The 23,249-nt window shown below is 40.7% G+C and overlaps 2 protein-coding genes across 2 annotated transcripts in view; one reads left to right on the top strand and one right to left on the bottom strand.

Moving 5' to 3' along the window:
* LOC306802396 (bifunctional heparan sulfate N-deacetylase/N-sulfotransferase 4) overlaps window positions 1-16,700 on the bottom strand; it is a 105,830-nt gene extending 89,130 nt beyond the window's left edge. The window contains exons 1-2 of the mRNA XM_079306570.1: window positions 16,652-16,700; window positions 864-946 (exon numbers count right to left, since the gene is read on the bottom strand). The gene's annotated coding sequence lies outside the window, so the exon portion shown is untranslated. The remainder of the gene's footprint in view (window positions 1-863; window positions 947-16,651) is intronic.
* Window positions 16,701-19,436: 2,736 nt separating this feature from the next.
* LOC306802685 (uncharacterized protein) overlaps window positions 19,437-23,249 on the top strand; it is a gene marked incomplete at its 3' end in the record, with an annotated part of 82,237 nt that continues 78,424 nt past the window's right edge. The window contains exon 1 of the mRNA XM_079307182.1: window positions 19,437-19,521. Coding sequence (XP_079163308.1) covers window positions 19,493-19,521 — 29 coding nt within the window. The 5' untranslated portion in view covers window positions 19,437-19,492. The remainder of the gene's footprint in view (window positions 19,522-23,249) is intronic.

The following is a 23,249-nucleotide window of genomic DNA, read 5'->3' as shown; positions in this document are numbered from 1 at the left end:
AGGTCAGCCTTGGCTTTAAAATGATAAACAAGGCATAATAACAGAGTTAGGCTGAGCTGGAAAGTATTGTCAACTAGTGCTTTTCATAACAATTAGTCTAGAGTAAGTTCTCCTCTAACAGGCTCCATAATTTAGAGATCTGCAGCATTTCAGGTTATTGACACTTCCAGAAAGAAGCCTTTGACTGGCCAATATGAACTATTTAAACTCAACACCTCAGTCCTTTGAAATTTGGAACTTTTTAGAGCAGCACTAGCTTTGTTCATTAGGAGATAGGGCAATACAATAAAATTCTCTGGTGATTTTCTTTTCAGTCAAAGAAACTATTCACAACCACTAAAGTTAGATCAGGGCCTCAACTTTAAAAGCTGAATGCAGCCAGAAGTGAAAAATAATACATCAAATTCTATAGTTCATGGATTCTTTATGAGAGCAAATTTAAAGACAAAAGAGCACAAAGGAAAGATCTATTGCAAACCTGCAGACTTTAACTTTTCAGAAGGATTTAGAGCTCATCTTTCTAGTCATGTACATGCTGACAGTGCTGTGTGGATGTAATGGAAGGTAGATCTGATTTCAGGTGACAAAAATTGCAGTGTTTAGAGAAGGTCAGATATTTTTTCTCCTTCCTCATAATTTTATTTTTCAGTTTTTGACCAGCAAAACAAAACACATGTTGCAAACACCAAATGCTTGTAAGTATTGAAGAGTACTAAAACAACTCTAACTCCTCTGAAATCTTGAGCTCATTGTGAATAGCATGCATCAAATTTTAAGGAAGTTTGATCTTTCCTAACATTTTAATGGTACATTTAAGGTTTAAGTGCAGGAACACAAACAGAGAAATTAGAGAGTGGGCTTACCTTGCACTAAGTACTGCCTGGCTGAGAATTCTTGCTCAGGAGTAATATGAGGTTGCATAGATCATTTTGGAGAACCTTATTTCCTGTGAGATTAAAATTCTTATATGAAAGCAAAATCATAAAATATTTGTAAAACTTCTGTTCAAAGCAGAATTTAAACCAACGTATTTCCAAAAAGCTGTAATTACTTAATGAGAATTCATGAGAAAAAGGTGAAGAATAGTTTTTGTTCATCCATGTAAGTCCCCTTGGAAGGTCATAGAATCACAGAATGGTTTGGGTTGGAAGGATCATTAAAGACCACCTAGTGCAGCTGCCCTGCACTGAACAGGGACATCCCAGCTAGATCAGGGTGCTCAGAGCTCTCCCAGCCTTGAATATTTGCAGGGCTGGGACATCTGCCACCTGCTGTCCTCTCAGGCAGACAGGACAAGAAGAACACATCTATTTATTTTAACAATCAGTAGATCCCAAACTGATCTAAATACAATTTGTAGCTGTTTTATTGAGAACTTTGGTTTGAGCTTTGGCTGGCATATGGCTCATTTACACACCCCTATTGGGAAAAAACCACTGGACTTGATTTTATGCAGACATTTCTTTTCAGGAACCCCTCACATGTACTTTATGTCCCTAAATGATTATCTGGAAGAAGTCTATGGATATGGGACAAGTTTGAACAAAGCACAGTATTTGTTGTCTTTGCAAAGTAAGGGGGTTATTTGCTGGATAAATCTGTGAGGTCATGCAATGCTCAAAATAAACTCTCCCTACAGCATTAAATATAATTGTTTTGTGGCTGACATAATATCCTAATCAACATCTTATCTTGGGTTTATAGAAGTGTTGTTATAAACAGGCAGCTTTAACCTTCATTGATTTCAAGGACTCTGTCATTATCCATTTTCCAGGGTGAGGTCTCTAATTACTGAGCATTCTGGTGCTTAATTTCATGTGATAGGCCTGAAACTCACAGATAAATGGTCTCACATCATTCTGAGGACAAAATCCTTTCTCTAGAAAATACATTTGAAAGAAATATCTACAGATAATACCTAAACCCCACACATTTCACATAGCAAAATATCATTTAAGCAAGGTTTGCCTACTATTAGGCCACCAAGAAGTTTCTTCTGTCTGACATTTTTGTCACTGTGCTAGGAAAGCTCCACCAAAGGAGGTGATTTTTTCACCCCTTCAGCCAAACATCTAAACAGAAGGCACACTGCACTAATGGGAGGTTCATTATGCATTGAGGTGTTTCCTTTGTGCCCTTGCCTACTTGCTTTGAAGAAAGCACATGGGCTGTAATTTCCAAAATACCATTTTTCTCTGTAAGAGCACTGTACCTGCTAATGTAAGCTTCTCGCCTAGTCACAGAATGAATACTTGGCGTTGTACAAGCGACATCAAACTTATTTCATACCTTTTTTTTTTTTTCTTTTAATATTTGCTATGGTGTTTTAAGTAAACAAGCTGAGTGGCTTTCCCACTCTGGAAAGATTGGGCAGAGGCAGACATCCCTACAACTGGGCTATCAGTGGGGAGATGGGCAAGAACTAAGCCTTCATCTTATTGAAAACACATGCAAACTCTTATTTTTTTTTAGTAACCAAGTAGATCTCGCAAGTAGTTGCAAAATTTGGGATGCCAGATTTGAAGAAAGTTTCTATTTTGGCCTTTCTCCAATGTCAGCCTTTAAAAAGCTGCACTTATACCTGGCCCATTCCTCAGGTGTTCTTGCAATCAAGAGCGTGTCATTGGTCTCTGTCCCACCCCAGCACACGCTGTGACACTGCAGCATGCAGAATCTGTAGTGCCACAGTGTGACACGGGGCAAAGGCAAAAAGGAGCACACAACAAAATAGGAAACAAATATGACCTATGAATTATGCACTCAGTTGTGCATGAAGTTAACATAAAAATAATGCAGTCTTACAGGAAAATGCTCTGACAGTGCATCAGGCTGAGAAATCTCCTTGCCTAGGAGAAATATCTTCTTATATGGACTTTGGTTTTGGAAGTCAGGCTCTGCCTATATATTCATGTGCTGTCTTTCTTAATTCCATCTGGATGAAGATGGTTTCGTAAACTATTGCAGTGTAATTGTGCAGGTTTCTTAGAGCTAGTGGAAATCCAACCTCTTGTACCACATATAAAAGAATCTCTGATCCCAGAAACAGCAGAATATTGTTTAGGAACTCCTGGAAGACATACCAGCATTTTACCTGCTGATAAAAAATGTATTAGCTGGAAAAGGTTCATAGATATGACAGGTATAGACATAATTGAACTGCCTAGATGAATCAAACCCACTTTGAATTCCTTCAGTAAGGACAATGATGCACCCTTTCTGACAGGAAAAATCCTTTGATAGCAGTGGTTTTTATCCTTTCCCTCTTGTTCTTGCATCACAGAGGGAACAGAAACTATTCTTAGATGCCACAAAGAGTTGTGGTTCTATTCCTTCCCAGCTATCAAGTGTTTCCTGGATTTTTTTTCTATTAATGGTGTAGGGCACAGACTTTATGATCAAGATCAGATGTTTTGCTTCAGAGAGAGACAGGGGGCTGTTATTTCCTGACAGCTAGCAGAGTTACTGCTCTAGCTTGAGGGGCTCAAAGAGAGACAGATTAATTCCTCTGTGTGTGTCCCATGACATTCCAGGCATCTATACAGGAGCTCAAAAAAAATTTGTTTAGCAAACCACATAATGCTAAGTGTGTTGATAACAGTCTCCCACTGATGTCTAACCTGTGCCCACAAAGAACAGGAATGCTAGCAATGGATGGATGTGTGAGCTGTTCCTTTAGTCCAGCTGTTGGGGGGCTGAATGGTTTTTTTTGTTGCTGAAAGTCACAAGGTGATTGCTGCTGAGCCTGGAGCAGGTCTGTGTGCAGGCAGCAGCTGCTCACTCTCCCGGACTCACACAAGTTGCCACATGCAGCTGAAATGTGTCTCTGCAGAGGTGCAGCTGATGTTACAGAAATGCAGAGCCCTTGCAGCAGCAGCCCCGGGCAGGGCCCTTGCCTCCATCAGTGTGGGAGGGTGGGAGGGCTGAGCATCAGCAGAGCCTCGAGCATGACTTGGATTTGCTATTAATCATCCATCTTTGCATAGAATCTTAACAAGGGCTGAGGCTCCAGCGTGCCTCATGTTTGGGTAGCGGGCCCTGGCATTAGCATGCAGAGCCCATGCAGGTTGTCTCAGCTTTCCAGACAGTGCAAGGTTACAGCAAAGCTCTCACAGCCATGGGAGCAGGAGCCAAGCACTGACTGCTGCAGGAGCTCGGCACAGCCAACACATGAGAGAAGCCCCCCGGAATCAGGCTGGCCAGTCACACTCACTGGGAGCTATCACAGGCACAGGACATGGTGAGCTCAGCTGTGCTGAAGCTGCTCCCCAAGGAAGTGCCACCTTCCCTTGTTGCACCTGGTGATTGTCTTTAGAGGGCTGAGACGGTTTCACCCAGCTCTTGGTGAAGCACATCTGCCAAAGGAAGAGGACACCTCACAGAATTCTCCCTCTGCTACTCATCTCTTTGCAGTATCTCAGTAACTAAATCACTCAAGCACAGAAAACGTTCAAGTATCTGCTTTAGGCTTTTAAAACCATCCTTGTTCCTCACACTCTAAACACAAGGGGCTGGGGTCAATGCAGGGAAAATGACCAAAAATCTCGCCCCAACTAGTTTTACTTTAAAATTATGATGCAAATAACAGGGACAGAGGGACTCTATGGGGAATGTAGTCTTTAGTGGTTCTGGCAGAATTATAGATGGACTGCAGAGTGGTTGGATTAGAGCTCTTTTTATTGACTCTGTGTTGTAATAAGGAGCCATAGATTCAGTAGTACATCCATCCCTTTAAATTAGAAGATGCATTACTTCTGAAAATGTGTTATTCTGCATACATACATCTAGGAAGCAAGTCCTGGGTCTGCATTTCAAGTCCCACTGAAGAGATTCCTGTGTATAATATTTTTCAGATACACATATCAGCATACACAAGACAGCTATTAAAGCACTGGGGGATGTTTTGCCAGGAGAGGCACGTAACTAATGCATTGCTGGTAAACACTTTGTCTCCTAATGTCATTTGTTCCATGCTGGTATTCAAGCCATGCCTTTCATTTCCCATTGTGATTAAAACTAGGTGGGTGTTTAGCTACAAAAAAGGCACAGTGCTAATGCTCAGCACTGTTTATCCAAACATGCATATGCATTTCATTCCTGTAATGTGTGAGCCAGAGAGTGATCAGAGCTTAAATCCTGAACTGCGGGCTCTGGTTCTGATTAGTGGCACTTACACACCGAGGCAGAGACATTTCTTATTATATGATCTACATTTCAACTCCATTTGGCATAAAGGTAAAATCATTTTTCCATGCATAAAAACTGTAAATCAGATAAGAATTGATTGTATTTGTTGGTTTAATGAAGTAAGATAGTGGATTTCTGACTAATGCATTGGAAAGTATTTATATAATAGAGAGTTCTGCCATCATAAATCACTTTGTGGCGAATGCAACAATTTTTTTATTGGAGGTCACCAGAGTTAGCAGCAAAATCAATTCAAATCAAATCACAGAGCTGCTGTATACATCAGGAGACTGCAAGGAATTAATACACTCTTGTATTTGCTCACTGGGCACGCCTAAATTAAATATTAACAGTTTGCATGAGGATGAAGATGTCCTGCATTACAACCAACTCATGTGCTCTCATGCCAGGCAGCCCATGTACCTGCTCAACAGAGACTGGAGGAGTTCACATTTAGAAAATCAGACTACATCCTTTTGGCTAAAGAACACAGTGATGGTGTTTTTCCACTGTACCAACCAGGAGCCAGTTTTGAAAATGTGATTAATTGCTCTCACAGTTAAATTACTTCTTTGGGCAAGAAAAGTTCAGCCCTGAACTTTTAAGCATTTTTTTCATGTTGTCTGATTAATACCCACAGAGCAAAATTGCTGCAGTGGGTGTTGTCAAAGCCATTTCTGCTTCCTCTACAGCTCAAGTTCAGAGTCTGCTCATAACTGTGGTTAATGAGCAAATTCTAAAATACAAGAATATTTTCCTTCTTTGGTGGAACCAGAACCTGGCACAAGAATAAGCTGCATGGAGGCGTAGAATGATTGCTCTTAAACTTCCCTTCCTCAGTAAAAACAGGATCAGTTCTCTGAAAGTGAAAAGCCAAATGTAGTTGGGAGGCAAAACCTAAAAAATGCCTGTTTCTCCTGATATCCCTTTTTCCATTTGGAAAAAATAAATGGACATTTGCTACTCTGCCCATCCATGAAAAAGGATCATCATGTGTGTTTAGCACAGACTTACACCTTGGTATATTTGTGCTGCTGAAGATGAGTCAATGGCTTCCAGCACATGTATTACCAGACCTTAATTGCTAGTTCATATATCAGCAATAATTCACACCTTCCAAACTATAGCCCTATCTAGCAGAAAGGTCTCTGAGCAGGGATTGTTCTGAAGTGCCCTGTTCAAAGCAGAGGCTGCAAACTCAATGACAGAATAATTATAATGTCAAACAGATTAACATTAAGTCAGTTCCTGGCCATACAACTACAGGACATATTTAACAAGTCAGTGATCTAAATTTAAAAGCACAAACTCCAGTCACATGGAGTCAGATTTAAAGTCTTTTCCTGGGCTCTGCAATTATATAAATGTAATTAAAGAATGGAATAGTTGTTAGGGGAATTAAATAAGGCAGGAACTCGGTCCACTTTTTCCTTTCTCTTATGAGTTAGGCTTCAAGTCATGCACAAGGGGTGCTGGGAACCAAATCTGCTCTTTATTTACACCTGTGTAGCTCCATTTGGCCTTAAGCCTGAAATGCCACGAACAGAACAGAACCACTTTTCCCTGAGCTGTGGCCCCCTGAGCACAGTAACACAATAAAAAAGGAAGAAGCTACATAAAATTAGATGAAGAAAGCCTTAAACTAATTCCTGAGACCCATGGACTTGCATGAATTAAACAAAATCACTTTGAGGTGTGCTAGATCCTTCCTTGCACTTCACATCACCAGGGATACGTGCTGCCATCTACTCATTCCATAAAAAAGCTAAGTCAAAGTGGATCAGGCTAATCTATAGTATTTCCAACTTTCTGGTAAAAAATGTAAATGAGCTATTCATTTCAGAAGCTAAAACTTGATTATATCGTTATATATTATGAATTATAAATGCATATGCTTTATACATATACTTTATTTTAAATATAGGCATTAAGTATAGAGCTCTATATTATAAATTATATAGAGGCACACAAATAATTCTTCAACACTAATGGGTGATCAAAGTGAAACAAATCCCCATTGAGCAACTACAATGGATGAACTTTTCTCTCCAATTATAGTTAACCCCAAAACTCCTGCTCTGCAATTTGCTTGTAAATTTGGATTGCTCTGAAGACTGGGAGAAAGCTGTGCTTAGAAACAGGCTGTTAAAAATTCTTTAGCACAGGGATAAGGCAGAGGCCCAGTGGGAGCTGACTAATGGAGTGTTTCCTTGCACGTCTCAACACCCAGGGCTGAAGTCTGACTGTGGCACATGGTACCAACAAAAAAGCTGATTCTTAATGCTACAGTTAACTTGACTTGTGTGAAACATTTATAACCTGCAGCCTCCTGCACGGTGTTTTGCTGGAAAAGGCATGCCTGATGTCTTTTGCTGTAACACATTAGGCTGAATGTGACTGAACTGGATTCTGCAAAGTGGGTAGGCAGTGTTTCCTGAGCTAAATTTACCTCTGACAGAGAGGTTACTCAACCAATATAACTCATCATATGATGCATTATTCACAGTAATGGATTTATTCTTAATCCCATCAGTTTTATCACCAAAGAAATGGGATGGGCCTTTTGAGGGAAGCTAATCTTCAAGATGTTCACAAAAACTATGCTGGTAATTGCCATGAAAAGCATTGACTGAAGGTTTGGTAAAGCTCTCCTCCAAAACTGGGCCTAATCTTTCTAATCTTCACATAACACATTTCTCTCAGGTCTATTTTGGCCTGTGTAATCCTGTTTAGTTTTTTCACTACTGATTTCCAAGATGGAACTTTTGGAAACTGATAATAATTTTGCCCTTCTTCAATGTGCAAAGTGCTGCAAAATAGAGCAGAAAAGATACCAGGTTTAGCAGTGGTGCAAAACCCTTTTAAATTCCCAAACTTTCCCTGCTAAAGCTATGAACTCTTTTGCTGCATGGAGACTTTTTGGATTTTTGAGTGGGTTATCAATACTTTTGCAATCAGCTGCCACTCAGCAAACTTTGATTGGAGTTTGCTCATACTTCAGGTTATATGGGTGAGGTTACAGGTATAAGATTTCAAGTATTGTTGTTACTAATGACCACATGTTATAACAGTCTAGGAAACATGATTTTAAATACCTAGCTAGGATTTAATAAAACAGCTTAGTGATATTGCCTGTGCTCTACAATTATGATCTCAAAGATCTAGTGGCAGCCTGCCCACCAAAACAGGTAAGTTATAAAGACAGCGCTCTTGGAAAATAACCTGAACAAGCAGCTGGCCAGGGTTGTGCAGCTCCTCACCAGATACAGCCTGAGCAGGTTGAGTTTGGTACAGCCACAGCGAGGGGTCCGCGACACAGCTCCTCCATCTCTCCACCGTGTTGCCACTGGTCTTTAATCGCTCTCCTTCCCACAGCCTCTCTCACTGATCTGCCTGCTTGGACACTTGAGCGGCGGAGAGCCGGGCCGGGAGCGGCTGAGGGGGAGAAGCCCCGGCTGAGGGGGAGCTCCCGGCTGAGGGGGAGAAGCCCCGGCTGAGGGGGAGAAGCCCCGGCTGAGGGGGAGAAGCCCCGGCTGAGGGGGAGCTCCAGGCTGAGGGGGAGCTCCAGGCTGAGGGGGAGTCCGTGGCTGAGGGGGAGAAGCCCCGGCTGAGGGGGAGAAGCCCCGGCTGAGGGGGAGAAGCCCCGGCTGAGGGGGAGCCCCTGGCTGAGGGGGAGCCGCGGCTGAGGGGGAGCCTGTGGCTGAGGGGGAGAAGCCCCGGCTGAGGGGGAGAAGCCCCGGCTGAGGGGGAGAAGCCCCGGCTGAGGGGGAACCCCTGGCTGAGGGAGAGCCCGTGGCTGAGGGGGAGCCTGTGGCTGAGGGGGAGAAGCCTCGGCTGAGGGGAGCCCGTGGCTGAGGGGGAGCTCCAGGCTGAGGGGAGCCTAGGGCTGAGGGGGAGCCCCTGGCTGAAGGGGAGCTCCAGGCTGAGGGAGAGCCCGTGACTGAGGGGGAGCCCCGGCTGAGGGGGAGCTCCAGGCTGAGGGGAGCCCATGGCTGAGGGGAAAACCCGGCTCGGGACGGCTGAGAGCGCCTGAGGGCTGAGCAGGGGGCGAGCGGGAGGGGCTGTGTAAATTCTTATTATTTCCTTGCAAAAACTTCCAAGGTAAGAGATGGACATACAGCAGCTTGGGTCAGGCAAGTATTAAAATATCGCATGTTTGAACAGCCTGGTTGGTTCTCCTTCCACCTCCCAGTTAACACAGGCATTGTGTGTCTTCCAGCCACGGGACAGCCTGACATCTCTTCAAAAATATCTGTGCTCCCTGAAGTATATGTGTTATGTGTCACTGTACATGTATTTGAAAACAGTGACAGAAAGCATTATTTATGTCCTTATTTATTTTGAATCTGCAGCACTATGTGAATTCTGGTATATATGTCCAAGTTTGGCATCTTCAGCTTCAATACTGAAATGCTTGGGCTGCTGTGAAGGCAAGAGATGAAATGCCTTCAGTCAGGTGTTCCAGGTGAACCTAAGATAAAAGCAGCTCCATGTATTCACTCTGCTGTCCTTTCCAATTGTAAGGGCACATGGCTAATTAAGAATTCCTTTTTCCTGGCTTATTTATTACCATTGTCTTAGTTCTTATCAGGTAAACTTGCATTGACATCATAAACTGTATTGACATCTTTTATTAGAGAGCCTTTAGTTCCAAAAGTAAAAACTAAAATGTTCTTGAGAGAAGCTTACTATGTAATATAAATATGGCATTTTAGCTATATTGCTTTTAAGCTCTTATCATGGTTTTTTTTTTTTGTCATTCTGAAGCATTCTTGAACTGTTATTTTTTCGGCAGACTTCAGAGTTACTTTGTATAAAATCCATGTTTGATTTTCATCACAAACCAAATTTGTATGTATCTTAACTGGGTTACATTTTTGCGTGGTCGTTACTCTAAGGTACAGGTCTGTCTCTAATGGAAGCAAATACTTTTAAGTTCTTTGGGAGGTTCTGTGTTTTCCTTAAACTGGCAAACATCTGCTTAGAAATACCTTAATTTTAGTGTTGCCTCAAGTAAAAGGGATAAAGATTTGGCCCGATGCTGTAACTACAAAAAATGAGGAGAAAATGAAATGGAAGGTGTAAGCATAGACAAAACTTTGGTGTGATATCAGAAGACACAGTATTTTCTGTGATGGCTGTGAAACTGTTTTTTTATTCCTGAAACAAGTTGTTGATACAGTAGTTAAAGCACAAGGTGACTGCAGGGGGCTGAGTCACTGTACTGTGTAAGGTGTGGGGAAAGGAATGAATGCAAAAATTTACTGCAAGCTTTGAAAGCCTCTAAAGCTTTTTGTACAAGAAATTTTATGCCAGCCTGCCTCTATCTTGGGGCCTTGAAATATTTGGGCCCTGGGTTTTGTAACACAATTTCACATCCTATAAAGGGTTATTAGTGGCTTTGGAAATGCATGTTGGGGACTTTTCAAGTCAGACTTGTAAATCAGTTCAGAAGATGTTGGGGAGGAGCCTTTAAGATTTTGGCTGTTCAGCTCACAGCCTCCCAAATCTGAGGGTCTCTCTGAAAGCAGCTTGGCTTCCCCGTGGTCAGACCGTGTCACAAACCCCACTTTGTGCTGAGCCTCAGATCTGTGCACAGCAGGGACAAGGCCTCGGGTTTGACACAGCAAAATGAATTTTTATCTGAAGAAAGCACATTTTCTTTCTTTTGGGTACAGTTCTGAGAGCTAGAGTACAAAGTATTGACTGAACCCAACCAGTTATGGGTGGTGATAAAATGCTCCAAATCCCTGCCTGGGAAAGCTGCTAGAAGAAACTTGTGTCTGCTTCTGACCCTTTCCTTTCTCTCTCCTGGTGAAAGGAGATGGTCCAAGTAGAAATACTCATCTCATGGGAGCTGACAGCTCTTTGACTACATTCCCTAAACAATACCCATAACAGGGAAAGCCATGCCATGTAATTCTGAGTATTTCCCATCTTAAGGCCAAAATGAAAAACTTCTCTTAATTGCCAAAATTACAGTGGTTTCTATTGTGCAGGGACATCCACTTCAGAAACTCTTTCACTGGTGTTTGTCAATGGCTGAATGTAAAAAATAAATGCACACACCACACAGAATGTCTGTCATGAGAGTTCCCTCCTGTCACAAGGAGTCTAAAAGCTACAGTAGCTGAAAATGTAATGTCCATTATAGTGTGAAAGACTCACTTTCAATTGAACTAGGTATAGCACTTAATAGAAAATTTAAAGGGGAGAGTTTTCTTCATGACTTTGCTGCAAATGTGTGTGAACCACTTAGCAGTTCTGTTGCTATTCCCCAGTTTTTTGTTCCAAGAAGCTGTGGCTGCCCCATCCCAGGAAGTATTTGAGGCCAGGCTGGATGGAGCTTGGAGCAACCTGGTCTAGTGGAAGGTGTCCCTGCCCAAGGCAGAGGAGTAAATAGATGATCTTTAAGGTCCCTTCCCACCCAAACCATTCTGTGATTTCTCTTTGCATGCCACAAAGGAGAAATCCAGCACATTTTTTGGTGGAATTTGAAATGTCAGTTGTCTTTTTCCCTTGTGGCAACGTTTTAATGAAATTCTCCAGATACTCTTCATTCAGTTGCTCTGAGAAAATGCGAATAAAAATCTGAAATCTTTCTCATAGTTAATGCATGTGTGCATTGCAGAAAAGCCTTTGTTCACAAGGCCAGTGTCTGCTTTAGACAGCAGGTGTGGAAGAGTCAGAAACCCAGTGCAGTGAGGGAACTTCTACACAGGCTGAGCAGCAATCCAACAAGAAAACAGTGTTTCTGTCTGTTTGATTTCTGACTTAGCTCTCAACTTCTTTACCTTCAGGGATCCTGAAATTCCTCCATCTTGCAAAAATGGGCAGAGAGGCACTGAGGCTGTATGGAGTCACCGTGTTCCTAGTGCAGAATTATCAGGTGTGTCTGTTCCTGGACTTGGATACACTGTGGGAGGGTGAAATGAACAGAGGTGTGAGGGCAGGGAAAGGGAGAGAGAAGGAGGAAATGAGAGAAAGGAGAAACAGAGCTGTGAGCACCCATTGCTCTGCAGCATTACACAGGCTGCAGCCACAGCTGAGTTTTTCCAGGACTCATCAGGTCACACAGATGCTGAACTGAAACAGTGATAAATGTCTAGGTGAGAACTATGAACTAATACGTTATTTATGCAATATAAATGCGGCTCTGCTTGATTCTGCTGATCTTTCAGAAGTTTTTTTCTGTTAGACCCTCCCTCATTTCCTGGGAGAATCAAGTGCAAATAGTGTTGATTAACCTCAAGGTATTTTTTTTTTAAAAGCTTAGTGATTTGGGAAATCAGTGACAGTACACTTAAAACTAATCAAACAACAAAAAAAAAATCACCTGGCTTTTCTGTATACAGGTGAAAGCTTATAGACATAAAAACTAGTTGAATGTGTAGCTGGATGACCTTTAGCATGCACCATCAAACTCCAGTGCCTTGGGCATGTCTATGGAAATCTGATGATAGCTGAATAAAAATAGCTGCATTTCAGTATGGATGAAACAAAGTCTTCCCGGGTGGGGAGAAAGGCAAAGAAGGTGAAGAGAAAAATATAATGTTTCTTGAAAATGACAGGCTGTTCTAGCAGGAACTTCCAGCTGAAATACTGGCCTGAGGCACTTGTCGAGCATGGACTATTACACTCCAACCAGTTTAGCTTTTGCAAAACTATCATCAGCAGCAAGCACTGAGAAGTGTCAGTCAGTATTAGCCACAGGGAGCAGTGAGTGCTCCAGCTGAAACCTTGCACTCCCATCCTCATGTACAGGGATGGCACACCAAACATTCCCCTTAAACAGCTCCCTCAGGCACAGGGCAGAGGTGGAAATGGACAAACTGCTGGGCACTCCTTAAAACTGGGTTGTTAAATAAAAGCTTATTATTATTATTGTTATTATTTTTATTATTATTACTATTACCTGTTTTGCTGTCTTTCTTGTGAGGTTTCTTCTGGCTTTCCTATTGAAATCCATAGTTACACATCAGCACAGTGTTTGGAATGAGATTAAATGAGGAACATAGGATTAACCTTATCCCTTGTACATGGCTGGTTCAGTCTATAGTGTCTGCCTGATGACATGTATTTGAATTTGTGTGCATATCATGTTTTCCTATGTCATTTTTAGAAGGACAGAAAAGCTGTGTTCAGTGTTTCTGCTATAGAAGCTTGTTTTTCCTGCTTTTGAAACAAAGTTAAACAGATAGGAATCCTGTAGGGCTGTTTTTCATGGAGAGGTTCTGAAAGGTGAGTCTTGCTTGTTGAAGACTATCAATTTTCTCAATAATCTGAAAAGCATTTCAATGTTTTTGTGCTTGGCTTAGCAGAAAAAAAAATTGAACATCACATCAGCTTTGAGCACATTCTAACCTTCAGAATTTTTAACAAAGTATTCTTCAGGGCAAACACAATTCTGTACAATTGTACAAAAGCTTCCAGGGGAGTCTACTATAATTTCAGAGCTTCTATTGTGGCATAAAAAAAGGGGAAAATTTGACAAGAGAAAACCTAGATAATTTGGAATAAATAATCAAAATCTGTGATAGTAGAAGGAAAATCAAATAAACAAAGTAAAACACACCAACTCACCCCCCCAAGCCAACTCAACAAATTTTCTAAAAATATAAAAAACTGATCAAAGAAAGAAACAAAAAGAACACCTAAACTTCCCAAAATCAAACTTAGTCAAGTACTTGAACAAGATTAGAGAGCAGCATAAAAGCAGGTAGTTTATAGAGATGGTATATCAAAGAAGGAACAAGAATGAAGAAGAAAATGCTTTAAACTTTAGGGAGAAACATTTTTTTTCTCAGAAACCTGAGCATGTTTCTTCACCAGTGCAGAACTAGTGAGTATCTTCAGGCAAACCACTGGCCAAATATGCATGCAGCTTTCTTCAGTGCAATGAAAATGGAGTATAGGGAATATTAAAATGCTTAACACAATCATTTCCAGGGATTTAAATAGCATTGAGTCTTTTATGAAATGACATACTGACAAAACTACTTCTCACAAGAGTGCTTAATGTTCACTGGTAACTCTTGGGGATGTAATTGCAAGGGTGCAATCCTGCTTATTCTTGGGGAAAAAAAATCTGTTTCACTTGGAGGGAATAGGATTACATTTCCACAGAGCAAAGAGTAGCTGGTATGTACCAAATGAATCTGCAACACAGCATAACGACAAAAGAAAATACTTCATACAACATCCAAGTTATTCTACAAGGTTTTTTTGTTCCTACATCAGTTTTCAGTAGAAAAATTTTCACTTCTCTCTGCTCTGAATACACTGTTAACTTTCTGCAAGTCTGTAAGTTACACAAAGCTTGTTTGCCTCAGAACTTCTTCGCAAAGGAAATTTTTGTCCTGGCTTAAGGCCTCATGTTGTCAGGTGAGGAGCAGCCTCCAATTTTTTAAAGGTAAGAGTGTGCTTACTCAGACATACAGAAGCCCTTCAAGTTAAAACCCATAACACTTGATATCTCACTGCTATTAATGCTGAAGGAAAACTGTAAATAAATTTGGAAGTATGGGACTGTTTTTATGTTTTTATATATGTGTATGAATAAGGGGCTCTGACTGGAGGGAGCTGTAGAGTAGTACTTGGCTGCAGTAGAATTAAGAGCTCACCCAGGGACGAATGAGAAGTTCAGGAGGTTATGTGGGTATGGCTTTATTCTGTAGTAGTTTGAAAAAGCTCATTTTTTAACCAGAGAGAAGCTTTGCTCATAGCAGAAATCAAAAGCAACAGGAAAGCTTCACCTGAGGTGCTGCTGAGCCATTTCCTTCCCCTCCCTCTGACACTCACTCTCCCTTCCTCTCACCTCTCTTAGTTCTTTTGAGCAGTTATCCTTCTGTGGTCCCCGTTGGCCTCCTACACACCTGTCCCTGTGTTCTCACTGTTTTTTTTCTTTTATTCATTTGCCTCTCCAACTGAGGTGATCAAAAGCACAACAAGAATTACTGCAGCATTCAGCTTCCTCAGCAAGTCAGCTGCAGGGGATGGAAAGGGGCTTAGGTGGTGTTCCAGCAGGAGCTCTGCTGTGGTACTTGTAGAAGGGGCAGAGCGTGAAGATTTATGGAGAGAGAGTTCAGGTGAAGACAAAGTAGTTCAGTGTTGTGCAGCTTAGGGGAGGATCTTCCCTGAGACACTGCTCAGTTGTGCAGGCAGCAGCTTTGATATCCTAGAGACAGGCTTCAAGTTTTTATAGGCAAGGCACTGGAAACTCTTTTGAAGCCTGCCTGGTGTTTCCTTGCCCAGCTCAGGGAATGGTTCAGCAGGTGGTGATGTACAGTATAATTGGGTTCCAGAGCACTGGCAACCTTGGAGCTTTATGACAAAGCTGAAGGAGCTGCTGTAATAAAAGTGACACTCAAGGTCAATATTTTTGCCTTTGTTTCGTTTAAAAGAGAAAAGTGCTAGCAATTCTTTTCCTCAGGTTATTCTAGTGGAAAAGCATTGCTGCTTTAAAGATAGAGTTCATCAGACTGGATATCCATGGATATTTTGCTACAGAATCATTTTCCTTTGTAATGAGAGAAAGTTATTTAGCCATTATCAGTAGATAGTGCATCTTAGAAAACTTGATGCTTTTCCTGACATTTTAATCTCTTTTTATATCCCAGAAAGCAAATAGCATCATGATTTTTCCCAAAGTATTAGTGAGATTTATTTTAAACCCACACAACCAAACAGTGTAAACAGGTGCTAAGTCCTTTGGTGATGGCTCTAAAGTAATGTTAATTTTTTTTTTCTGTCAAAGTGCTTTTCATCTTACACTAGGATTATATGACTTTCTGTGCCTTATATAGGATTAAGTTTTTAACTGTCAAGAAGTTTTTCTGAAAATATTTGCACTTCTTGTAGTCAGAGTCCACAGGCAACTTGTTCATTAGGTGAAATCCATCTCCCTAACAACAGGCTGGTGCAGGACACATCTTTAATTGCAGATTTTGAAGTGTGCCAATTGTAGTTGTGGACTGCTTGAAACAGTCTCTTAAGCCATAAAAATATCTAATAGGACTGTTGTGTTCATTTCTATAAGCTGTCTGTTTCTATAAGCTTGCTGTGCATGACTTCAAATACTGAAAAATGATAGGAAAATTAACAGCTCTAGCAGTTAGTCAAATGATAGAAAAATAGCAGTTCCAGTGAAAATGTTAAATATTTTCTGTGGCACCATAGTGTGGAAAAAGACTGGTGCCTTTTTGCTGCCCTGTGTAACAGCAAGAGGCATCTGTGTGCTGCTGCTGAGACTGAGACCCTCTGCAGTCTCTTTGCTGGCTGTATTTCATTAACTTTTATAAACCTCTTGCCTTCAATAACAGCAAATGAAACTCCGGCACAATGTCTCCCTCTAGGCCACAGACAACTCCAACTTGCAATAATTCAGCGCTGGAGTTGAATAAGAGACAAATTATTCTGTCACCTGTCAGTAGCTACAATCCATCAGGCAGTAACACCGGGTACTTACTGTGGGAGAAGCGGGGCTGTTTCCAATTACTGCCGGCTCCTTAATTACCCCGCCGTGTCTGCGGGGCCGCGGCTCCCAGTCTGCCGCAGGGCACCGCTTCCTGCTCGGCCCCACCTGGGCTTCCTGTGCTCGGGCACACGGCACAGAAACTAAACCTGTGGTGGCAGCGGTTTTTCTGGGGTAGTTCAAGCAGGTACAAGGAGTGATAAACTCGGTTTTACCTTCTGCATGGCGTGTGGTTGTGTGCGGCAGAGCTGAGCCTGAGCGGAGCACAGCAACCGCAAGTGCGCTCGAACTTCTGCTTTCTTAGGAGCAGACTTTGTATGGTCTTGCTCAAAGCAGAGCAAGACATGAGCCTTCCAGGCAGCTTGACACAGGAGCTCTCTGATATGCTCCAGCATTTGTTTATTCTCCTCATGATAGTCTGAGATGCATGTAGTATGTTAGTACTGATTGAGAAGTGATTCTGGTGACAAGTCCTGATTAACCCTGCTTTAAGGAGTGACAGAAACAGTGTTCTCTCAGTGCCCTCCCCAGACAGATTTGCCTTATTTTACCTTCTTGAACTGATACAGCTTGTTTTATTTTTTAGAAAATGTTTTGGTTTATTTTGTTGGTTTTATTTTTTTAGAAAACTTCCTAAGAGTCCAGCATCTCTCTACTTTTTCAGTCTAACAAAGAATTTGATACTGGAAGGCAGCCTCCTGAAGTCATCCATAAATTCCAAAAAGAAAGCAGTGTTTCCATGTATTTGTTTTCATGTTTTCTTTTTCAGACTACAAATCATTATTTCTTACACACGCACAAATCCCCCTAGGTCTGTAATTTGAGTAAAGAAGAGGTTGGTTTTCTTGAGCCTCTCTTGTTCTGGAAGGTCTTTACTATTCAGGTTTCACAGCTGAAACCACTATGTATGATAGGGGTTGCCATCAGGTGTGCGTGGGGTTGTACTGGTTTGGGCTGGACAGAGGGAATTTTCTTTGTAGCAGCCTGTGTGGTGCCATGTTCTGCTGTACTTAGGCCTAGGTGTCTACCATGGTTAAATTCCAATAGGGGCCCTGCCCAGTTCAGCAAAACTGCTAGAAGTTCCCTGATTTAATGCTGTCAGTCCTTAAGTAGTCTGCAGAATTATACAAAAATGCTTCTGTGATTTATTGCACAGCTAGTTATCGGGGAAAGACAAATATATTTCAGGCTTGCTAAGTAATGTATGCATACAGCAAGCTGCTTTGTCAATGTCACATTAATTATCCGATAATATTGGACTTAATTCTTGTTGTAAACTTAAATGTGCATTGCCTTGCATCATAATAAATCATGGTCTAAGCTGTACCTGTTACTGCAAAAATGTTTCTAGTAAAGTTTGTCCCCCCAATTAGCTGAAAAATGAATAGGAAGGGATTTCCCCTGTCCTCTGTTTATTGCCTCAGGTGTTAGAAATTTATTTAATTCATTTGGTGTGGACAAACTTCACTGTTTTATAAGCACCAACGTAGTATGGTTTTGTTGCAAAAGTAGCAGTCTAATTACAAGATTCCATTTTTCTGTTTCTGGCCTAGGTTTCAGTAGAGAGATGGGCTGTAATCATTACATCCAATTTCCCTGATCTTTATCAGGACTCTCTGCAGCTAATCTTAGAATAACCGTTTCTATTTTGAAAACCTCTGTTCAAATGAGTCCTTCAGATTTTAATTCTTGTTTTAAAAAAACCCCTAAACGACAGCAACAAATCATAAAAACCAAATCCTGTCTTCTAGGTATTTAGAAACTGAGAGAAAGCATCATAACTTGCTGTTGCTCTGCTGGAACAAACTGTGAAAATTCTCTTAATCTAGTTTCAGTCTTTGTTTTATGCTTAGCAAATTAAAGAAATAGAACAAAAAGAGGCAAGCTATAAGAAATGCTGTTTGTTCTGGGATTTATTTTCTTTTGTCATTGAAAACTAGTAAACCTAGTTACCATCTGACTATCAAAAACATGTAGTCTGTCCAAATATTATAGTACAAAATAAGATGGACAAGCCATTGCATCTGATGAATTGGAACAGGGAATGGAAAACCAGGTTAGAGAAACATGAGAGAGAAAAGGAGGAATACTTTGTTTCCTGGCAACTTTCTTGCAATGCGCTGCAGTCCAGAGGTGCTTCTCTCTAAATTCATTCGATGTGACAGTGATGTGAAATTTTACAGCTTGTATCACAAGCTATCCTTTTTGTTCAGACAATCTAAAGCTCTGCTCGTGACAGCACGGCAAAGAAACCCGGGGGGTGATAGGGCTTCACTTCTAATTGGTAATTTTGCATTTGTTGCTGGTGTTAGTGATGAATAACCCAGAGCTATTATTATAAATGCTGGGATGGCTTCTCTGCTGCACTCTTTCTCCTTCAGTCAGTAGACAGAGGGACCATCAGGGTACAAGTTTTAGCTCTCAGTATGTCTAGCTCTGCGCTTGTTTAAAGCCATCCAAATAATAATAATAATATCAGCAAGAATCTTTCAGGAATTTGCCAAAAAACTTAAGTCAGCGAAGACTATTGGGCAGTGCCTTCTGTGTGTGTGGCTTTAGATGCAATATCTAAGTCAGGGAAGGCATAGTTCAGATTATATTTTGTAGAAAGACAAACCAGCCAAAACACTACACCACCACCCACAAATTAGACAAAGGGGCTTTAAAAGTATGCTGTGTTTGCTGTTGAATACCTCTATTTTAAAAATACTTTCTAATGACCTCTTGACTTTGTCTCTACAGAAAAACCTGCTAAGAGTACCAAGCTGGCCGTCCTGATCCTGCTTTACAGAGCAAAACGTGCTGGTCAGGAAGTCCTTGAGCAGTGGTGCCACAATGTCCTGTCTGCACCTGCTCTTTCTGAGGTAAGCCCACAGGAAAGGACAACGGTTGGAGTGCTGTGTTATGATCCTGGAAAATGGTTGATCAGGTTAAGGTGAGTTTTGTTTGCTTTCTCTGAGGTTACCTGTGGTGTGATGGTCATTGCACACTGTGCCCTGTGAACCAGATCTCTCAGGGCTGACAACATCTTGTATACACCTTTGCCTCACCTGGAGAAGCCCACACAACTGCAGAGTCCAGATTGTTTGATCCTGTGTGTGCATCATTGTCATGTGCTTCTCTTCTTTGTCATGGCACTCACACAGTGGGAGACAGGATTTGATTAATGAGCAGACAGATATTTTTTTTTAGGAATAGCTGAGATGTTTCATGTCCCCTGGTTATCGTACAAGGAAATCATCCCAGCAGATCTGGCAGGACATGCTTCATTCATCTCTTAAGGCTTATTATCTGAACAAGCTTACAGAAACATGCCAGGGAATGCCTTAAGAATATGACAGCTCATTAATCATGTAGTCCTGCAATAAAAATAGACATCAAGTGCATTAATTACTCCTCAAACAGTTACATTTGTTGGGACTTTCTCTCAGCTAGTGTTGAAAGATGGCTAATTTTCCAGAAATAACACTCACTTTGCTTCATTTTTTCTTAATAATCAGTAAAGTTTTAACAGGAAAATCTAGAATAACGACATGTGTAAATATAGATTAATGTGCTTGGAATTCTAAGTAAAATTCTGTGCTGAAATAATAATTCCTTTAAAATGAAGCTAGTTAAAGGTTGTTTGCCTCCAATTTCATTACATGATACTGCTCTTAGAACTCAATAAAAGTCATACAGAGTAAAAGATGCATAATTCAGAACATGAGATAGAGGATGAAGAATACGTGGGCCAGTGGTTGTTCTTCTGAGGTACCTTTATAAAAAATGATTTCAGTCTTTTCCTTGGATGCTAATTTACCTCTAGGAACTCACACAGGAAGAGTAAACAAGGTTTAGGAAAGGTAATGATGGGGGCTTGTACCCTTAAAGCACTGTGTGGTTTTTTGTCCCCTTGTCAATCAACAAGCCTTACAACCAAGCAAAAGTTAGTCTCCTTCATTGGAAAAGCAGCCTTTAAGGTAATAACTCAGTAGAACACACTGGTGTGCACCAGAAAAAGTTTAAAAGCCCATATGTCAAGGAAAGAACATGCTGTGGACTGATAAGCTTGAGCAGGTTTTCTTAAATGGTTGAGGGATTTTGGTGAGTCATCAGGGGCAAAGCTTGGTGCAATTTCTGCATAAGTTTTATTTTTTAGCTAGACTTAAAAAAAAATGAAGAAAAATAAAATCAAATGTAATAGATAAATTATGGAATTGATCTCGAGAGAAGTCAAATTAATATTAAATGCAGAAATGTATTAAGAATGTAGGCTTGAAGACATTAGACAGTCATCACTGTGCCTGTTGGATATAAATCCCTTGCCCAGCTCTTAATTGTCATTCCTACTCTGTGCAAACATCATTGCACATCATGAAGTTTGTAATCCTTTTGCCTGTGGCTTGAATAAAATGCAGGATTCGTTCTTTTGGCTCTTACTGTCTTTATGGCATTTCTTTCAGTAGCATATTCTATGTTTAATGAGGCTGAGGTGCAAAATTTGAAGTGACATTCTGTCTTCATTCTGTCTTCATGTAAATTACTAGCAAATGGCCAAAAGTATGAGTAATTTACCTTAACTTCTGAGAACCAGCCTGGAATACAAGAATAGGAGACTGGTTTAGGCACAGGTTTGGTTTTTAGGAACTTGTAGATGATGCTGATGGCATCTCACCCCAAAAATCCTGGAGTCATCAGTGCCATTGGAGCTTGAAGTCTGACTTGGCAATCAAGTTGGCATTGCTTGCAAAGAAAGCTCCTGTTCAGTGTGAAGCAGCAAACTGTCTAATAGCACTAGAAATGAGCAGGAGCAGATGCACTGTCATCATAGTGAAATCAGGACTAATAAATTATTGGCAACATGCTGCAACTCATTTGCAATGGATTTGATACAAACTTTCCCATTTATATTTTTTCGTATAAACCTAGAGAAACATTTCCCTTCATTTGCTGCTTTTGATGATTTATCAGTTCTGTTTTTGAGTCCAGGTGTTTTGATAATAGTGAAAAACTCTGAAATAGGTGATCCTGCTCCTGCCTGATAAGAGAAGCTGTTTGCTAGTCTGCAGTACCAATGTATAAGTTTAGTAAAGAAAAACAAAGGGAAATGTGGATGCATTGATGCTTCCCTCTGGGTTTTTCTACCATATTCTTTGAAAATAATATCTTTCAGTACCAGAGCTGTGAACTGTGAAGGGGTCAAAAGGACTAGGGGACTATCAGAGCAAAGGATAAAGAAATAAAAACGAACTGAAATGATTGAAAGATTAATCGGATTTATTTCATTTTAAATCACTCGGCCCTGATGCTGTGACATGAAAGGCCCAACAGAAAAACAGAAGCAAGAGCAATGGGCAGAGCAGAACACCAGGAATTAGCCAAGGCATTAGCCATGTTAGTGGGGAGTGTGTGTAAATCTGGATCTGGTGTTCCTGCCTAAGCTGTGGTCACTTGGATTCACCACTGATTCCTGCTGGGAGTGAAGGAGACTTGGGCTCTATCCCCTGAATAACTGTCATGACCCATTTCAGTATCTCATAGTTACAGGACAATGTGCTATGGATGTGAAAGTTTATTTTATGAACTCCTTAAGAAATCTTACAAGACTAGGGTTCAAAATGCAAATCTGGCATGAATGTGTCTAGCAATGACTCTGCACAGAACTGTTGCTGTGATGGTCCTTTTTTCTTTAAGCAGCAAGACATAACAAATTCAGACATAGAAAAATTACTGTATTCATCCACTAGGAGCAAATTTAGATACTTCACGTGAAATCTGTGGAAACTGGAGATGTATTCCCATCATACTGCCTTTAACAAATTCCTTTGTAAATACCCTCTATCTTTTTTAGATTAGGTTTTTTTAGATTCAGATGGTGTTGAACATGACCCAATTTAACTACATAAATTTTACTGTTTCAAAGGATAGTATTTTCCTCTATACTCTGAAATAGTGTCCTAATTTTGTGTGATGGTATACTGTAAATTGGTGTATATTCCTCAGACATGGCTGCAGATACTCAGCACTTGGTAAGTCTGATCAACAGGATATGAAAGCACTGTATGATTCCTGGAGGTAAGGAATGTGTTTGCTGTATGAGGCAGTAATGCCTGTCAGCTCCAGCCTATGGAAAGACTAACTGTGTTGCTACTTTCAAGCTTGGGTGAAAGTTTTCTGTACTTTGAAGTTGATTAATACATAATTTTCATAGATTCTGAATTCATAGTAATTTCATTTTGTAATAGGCATCATGCAAGTTGAAGGAGACTGATTTATTTCTTTTATTATTTGTTTTCCTTGTGCAAAATGCAAAGAATTCTGAAAAGCAGAGATAATCACTGTACATTTGTATGTTAATGCTACTAGGTAATCATCTTGAAAGACTGAATATGATTAACACCTTGAATCATAAACTAGGGAAAATGTACAACACTTGACAGGGAGTGAAACTCTAATACAATGTGAAAACATCTGGCCAGGAAATTGTTTTCCAAACAGTGAAAATTATAAGCAATTATCAAGTATTTTACCTGACTATACTCATAACTCTGTTTTAGTGACATTTTAACTGATGTAATGCTTCATTTCTCAGCAGTCTGATTTTTGGATA

This window comes from Erithacus rubecula, assembly GCF_903797595.1.
Source record: "Erithacus rubecula genome assembly, chromosome: 5".
NCBI classification, from domain to species: domain Eukaryota; kingdom Metazoa; phylum Chordata; class Aves; order Passeriformes; family Muscicapidae; genus Erithacus; species Erithacus rubecula.
The sequence above is the reverse complement of the archived record's forward strand: the minus strand, read 5'-3'. Positions and strand labels throughout refer to the sequence as shown.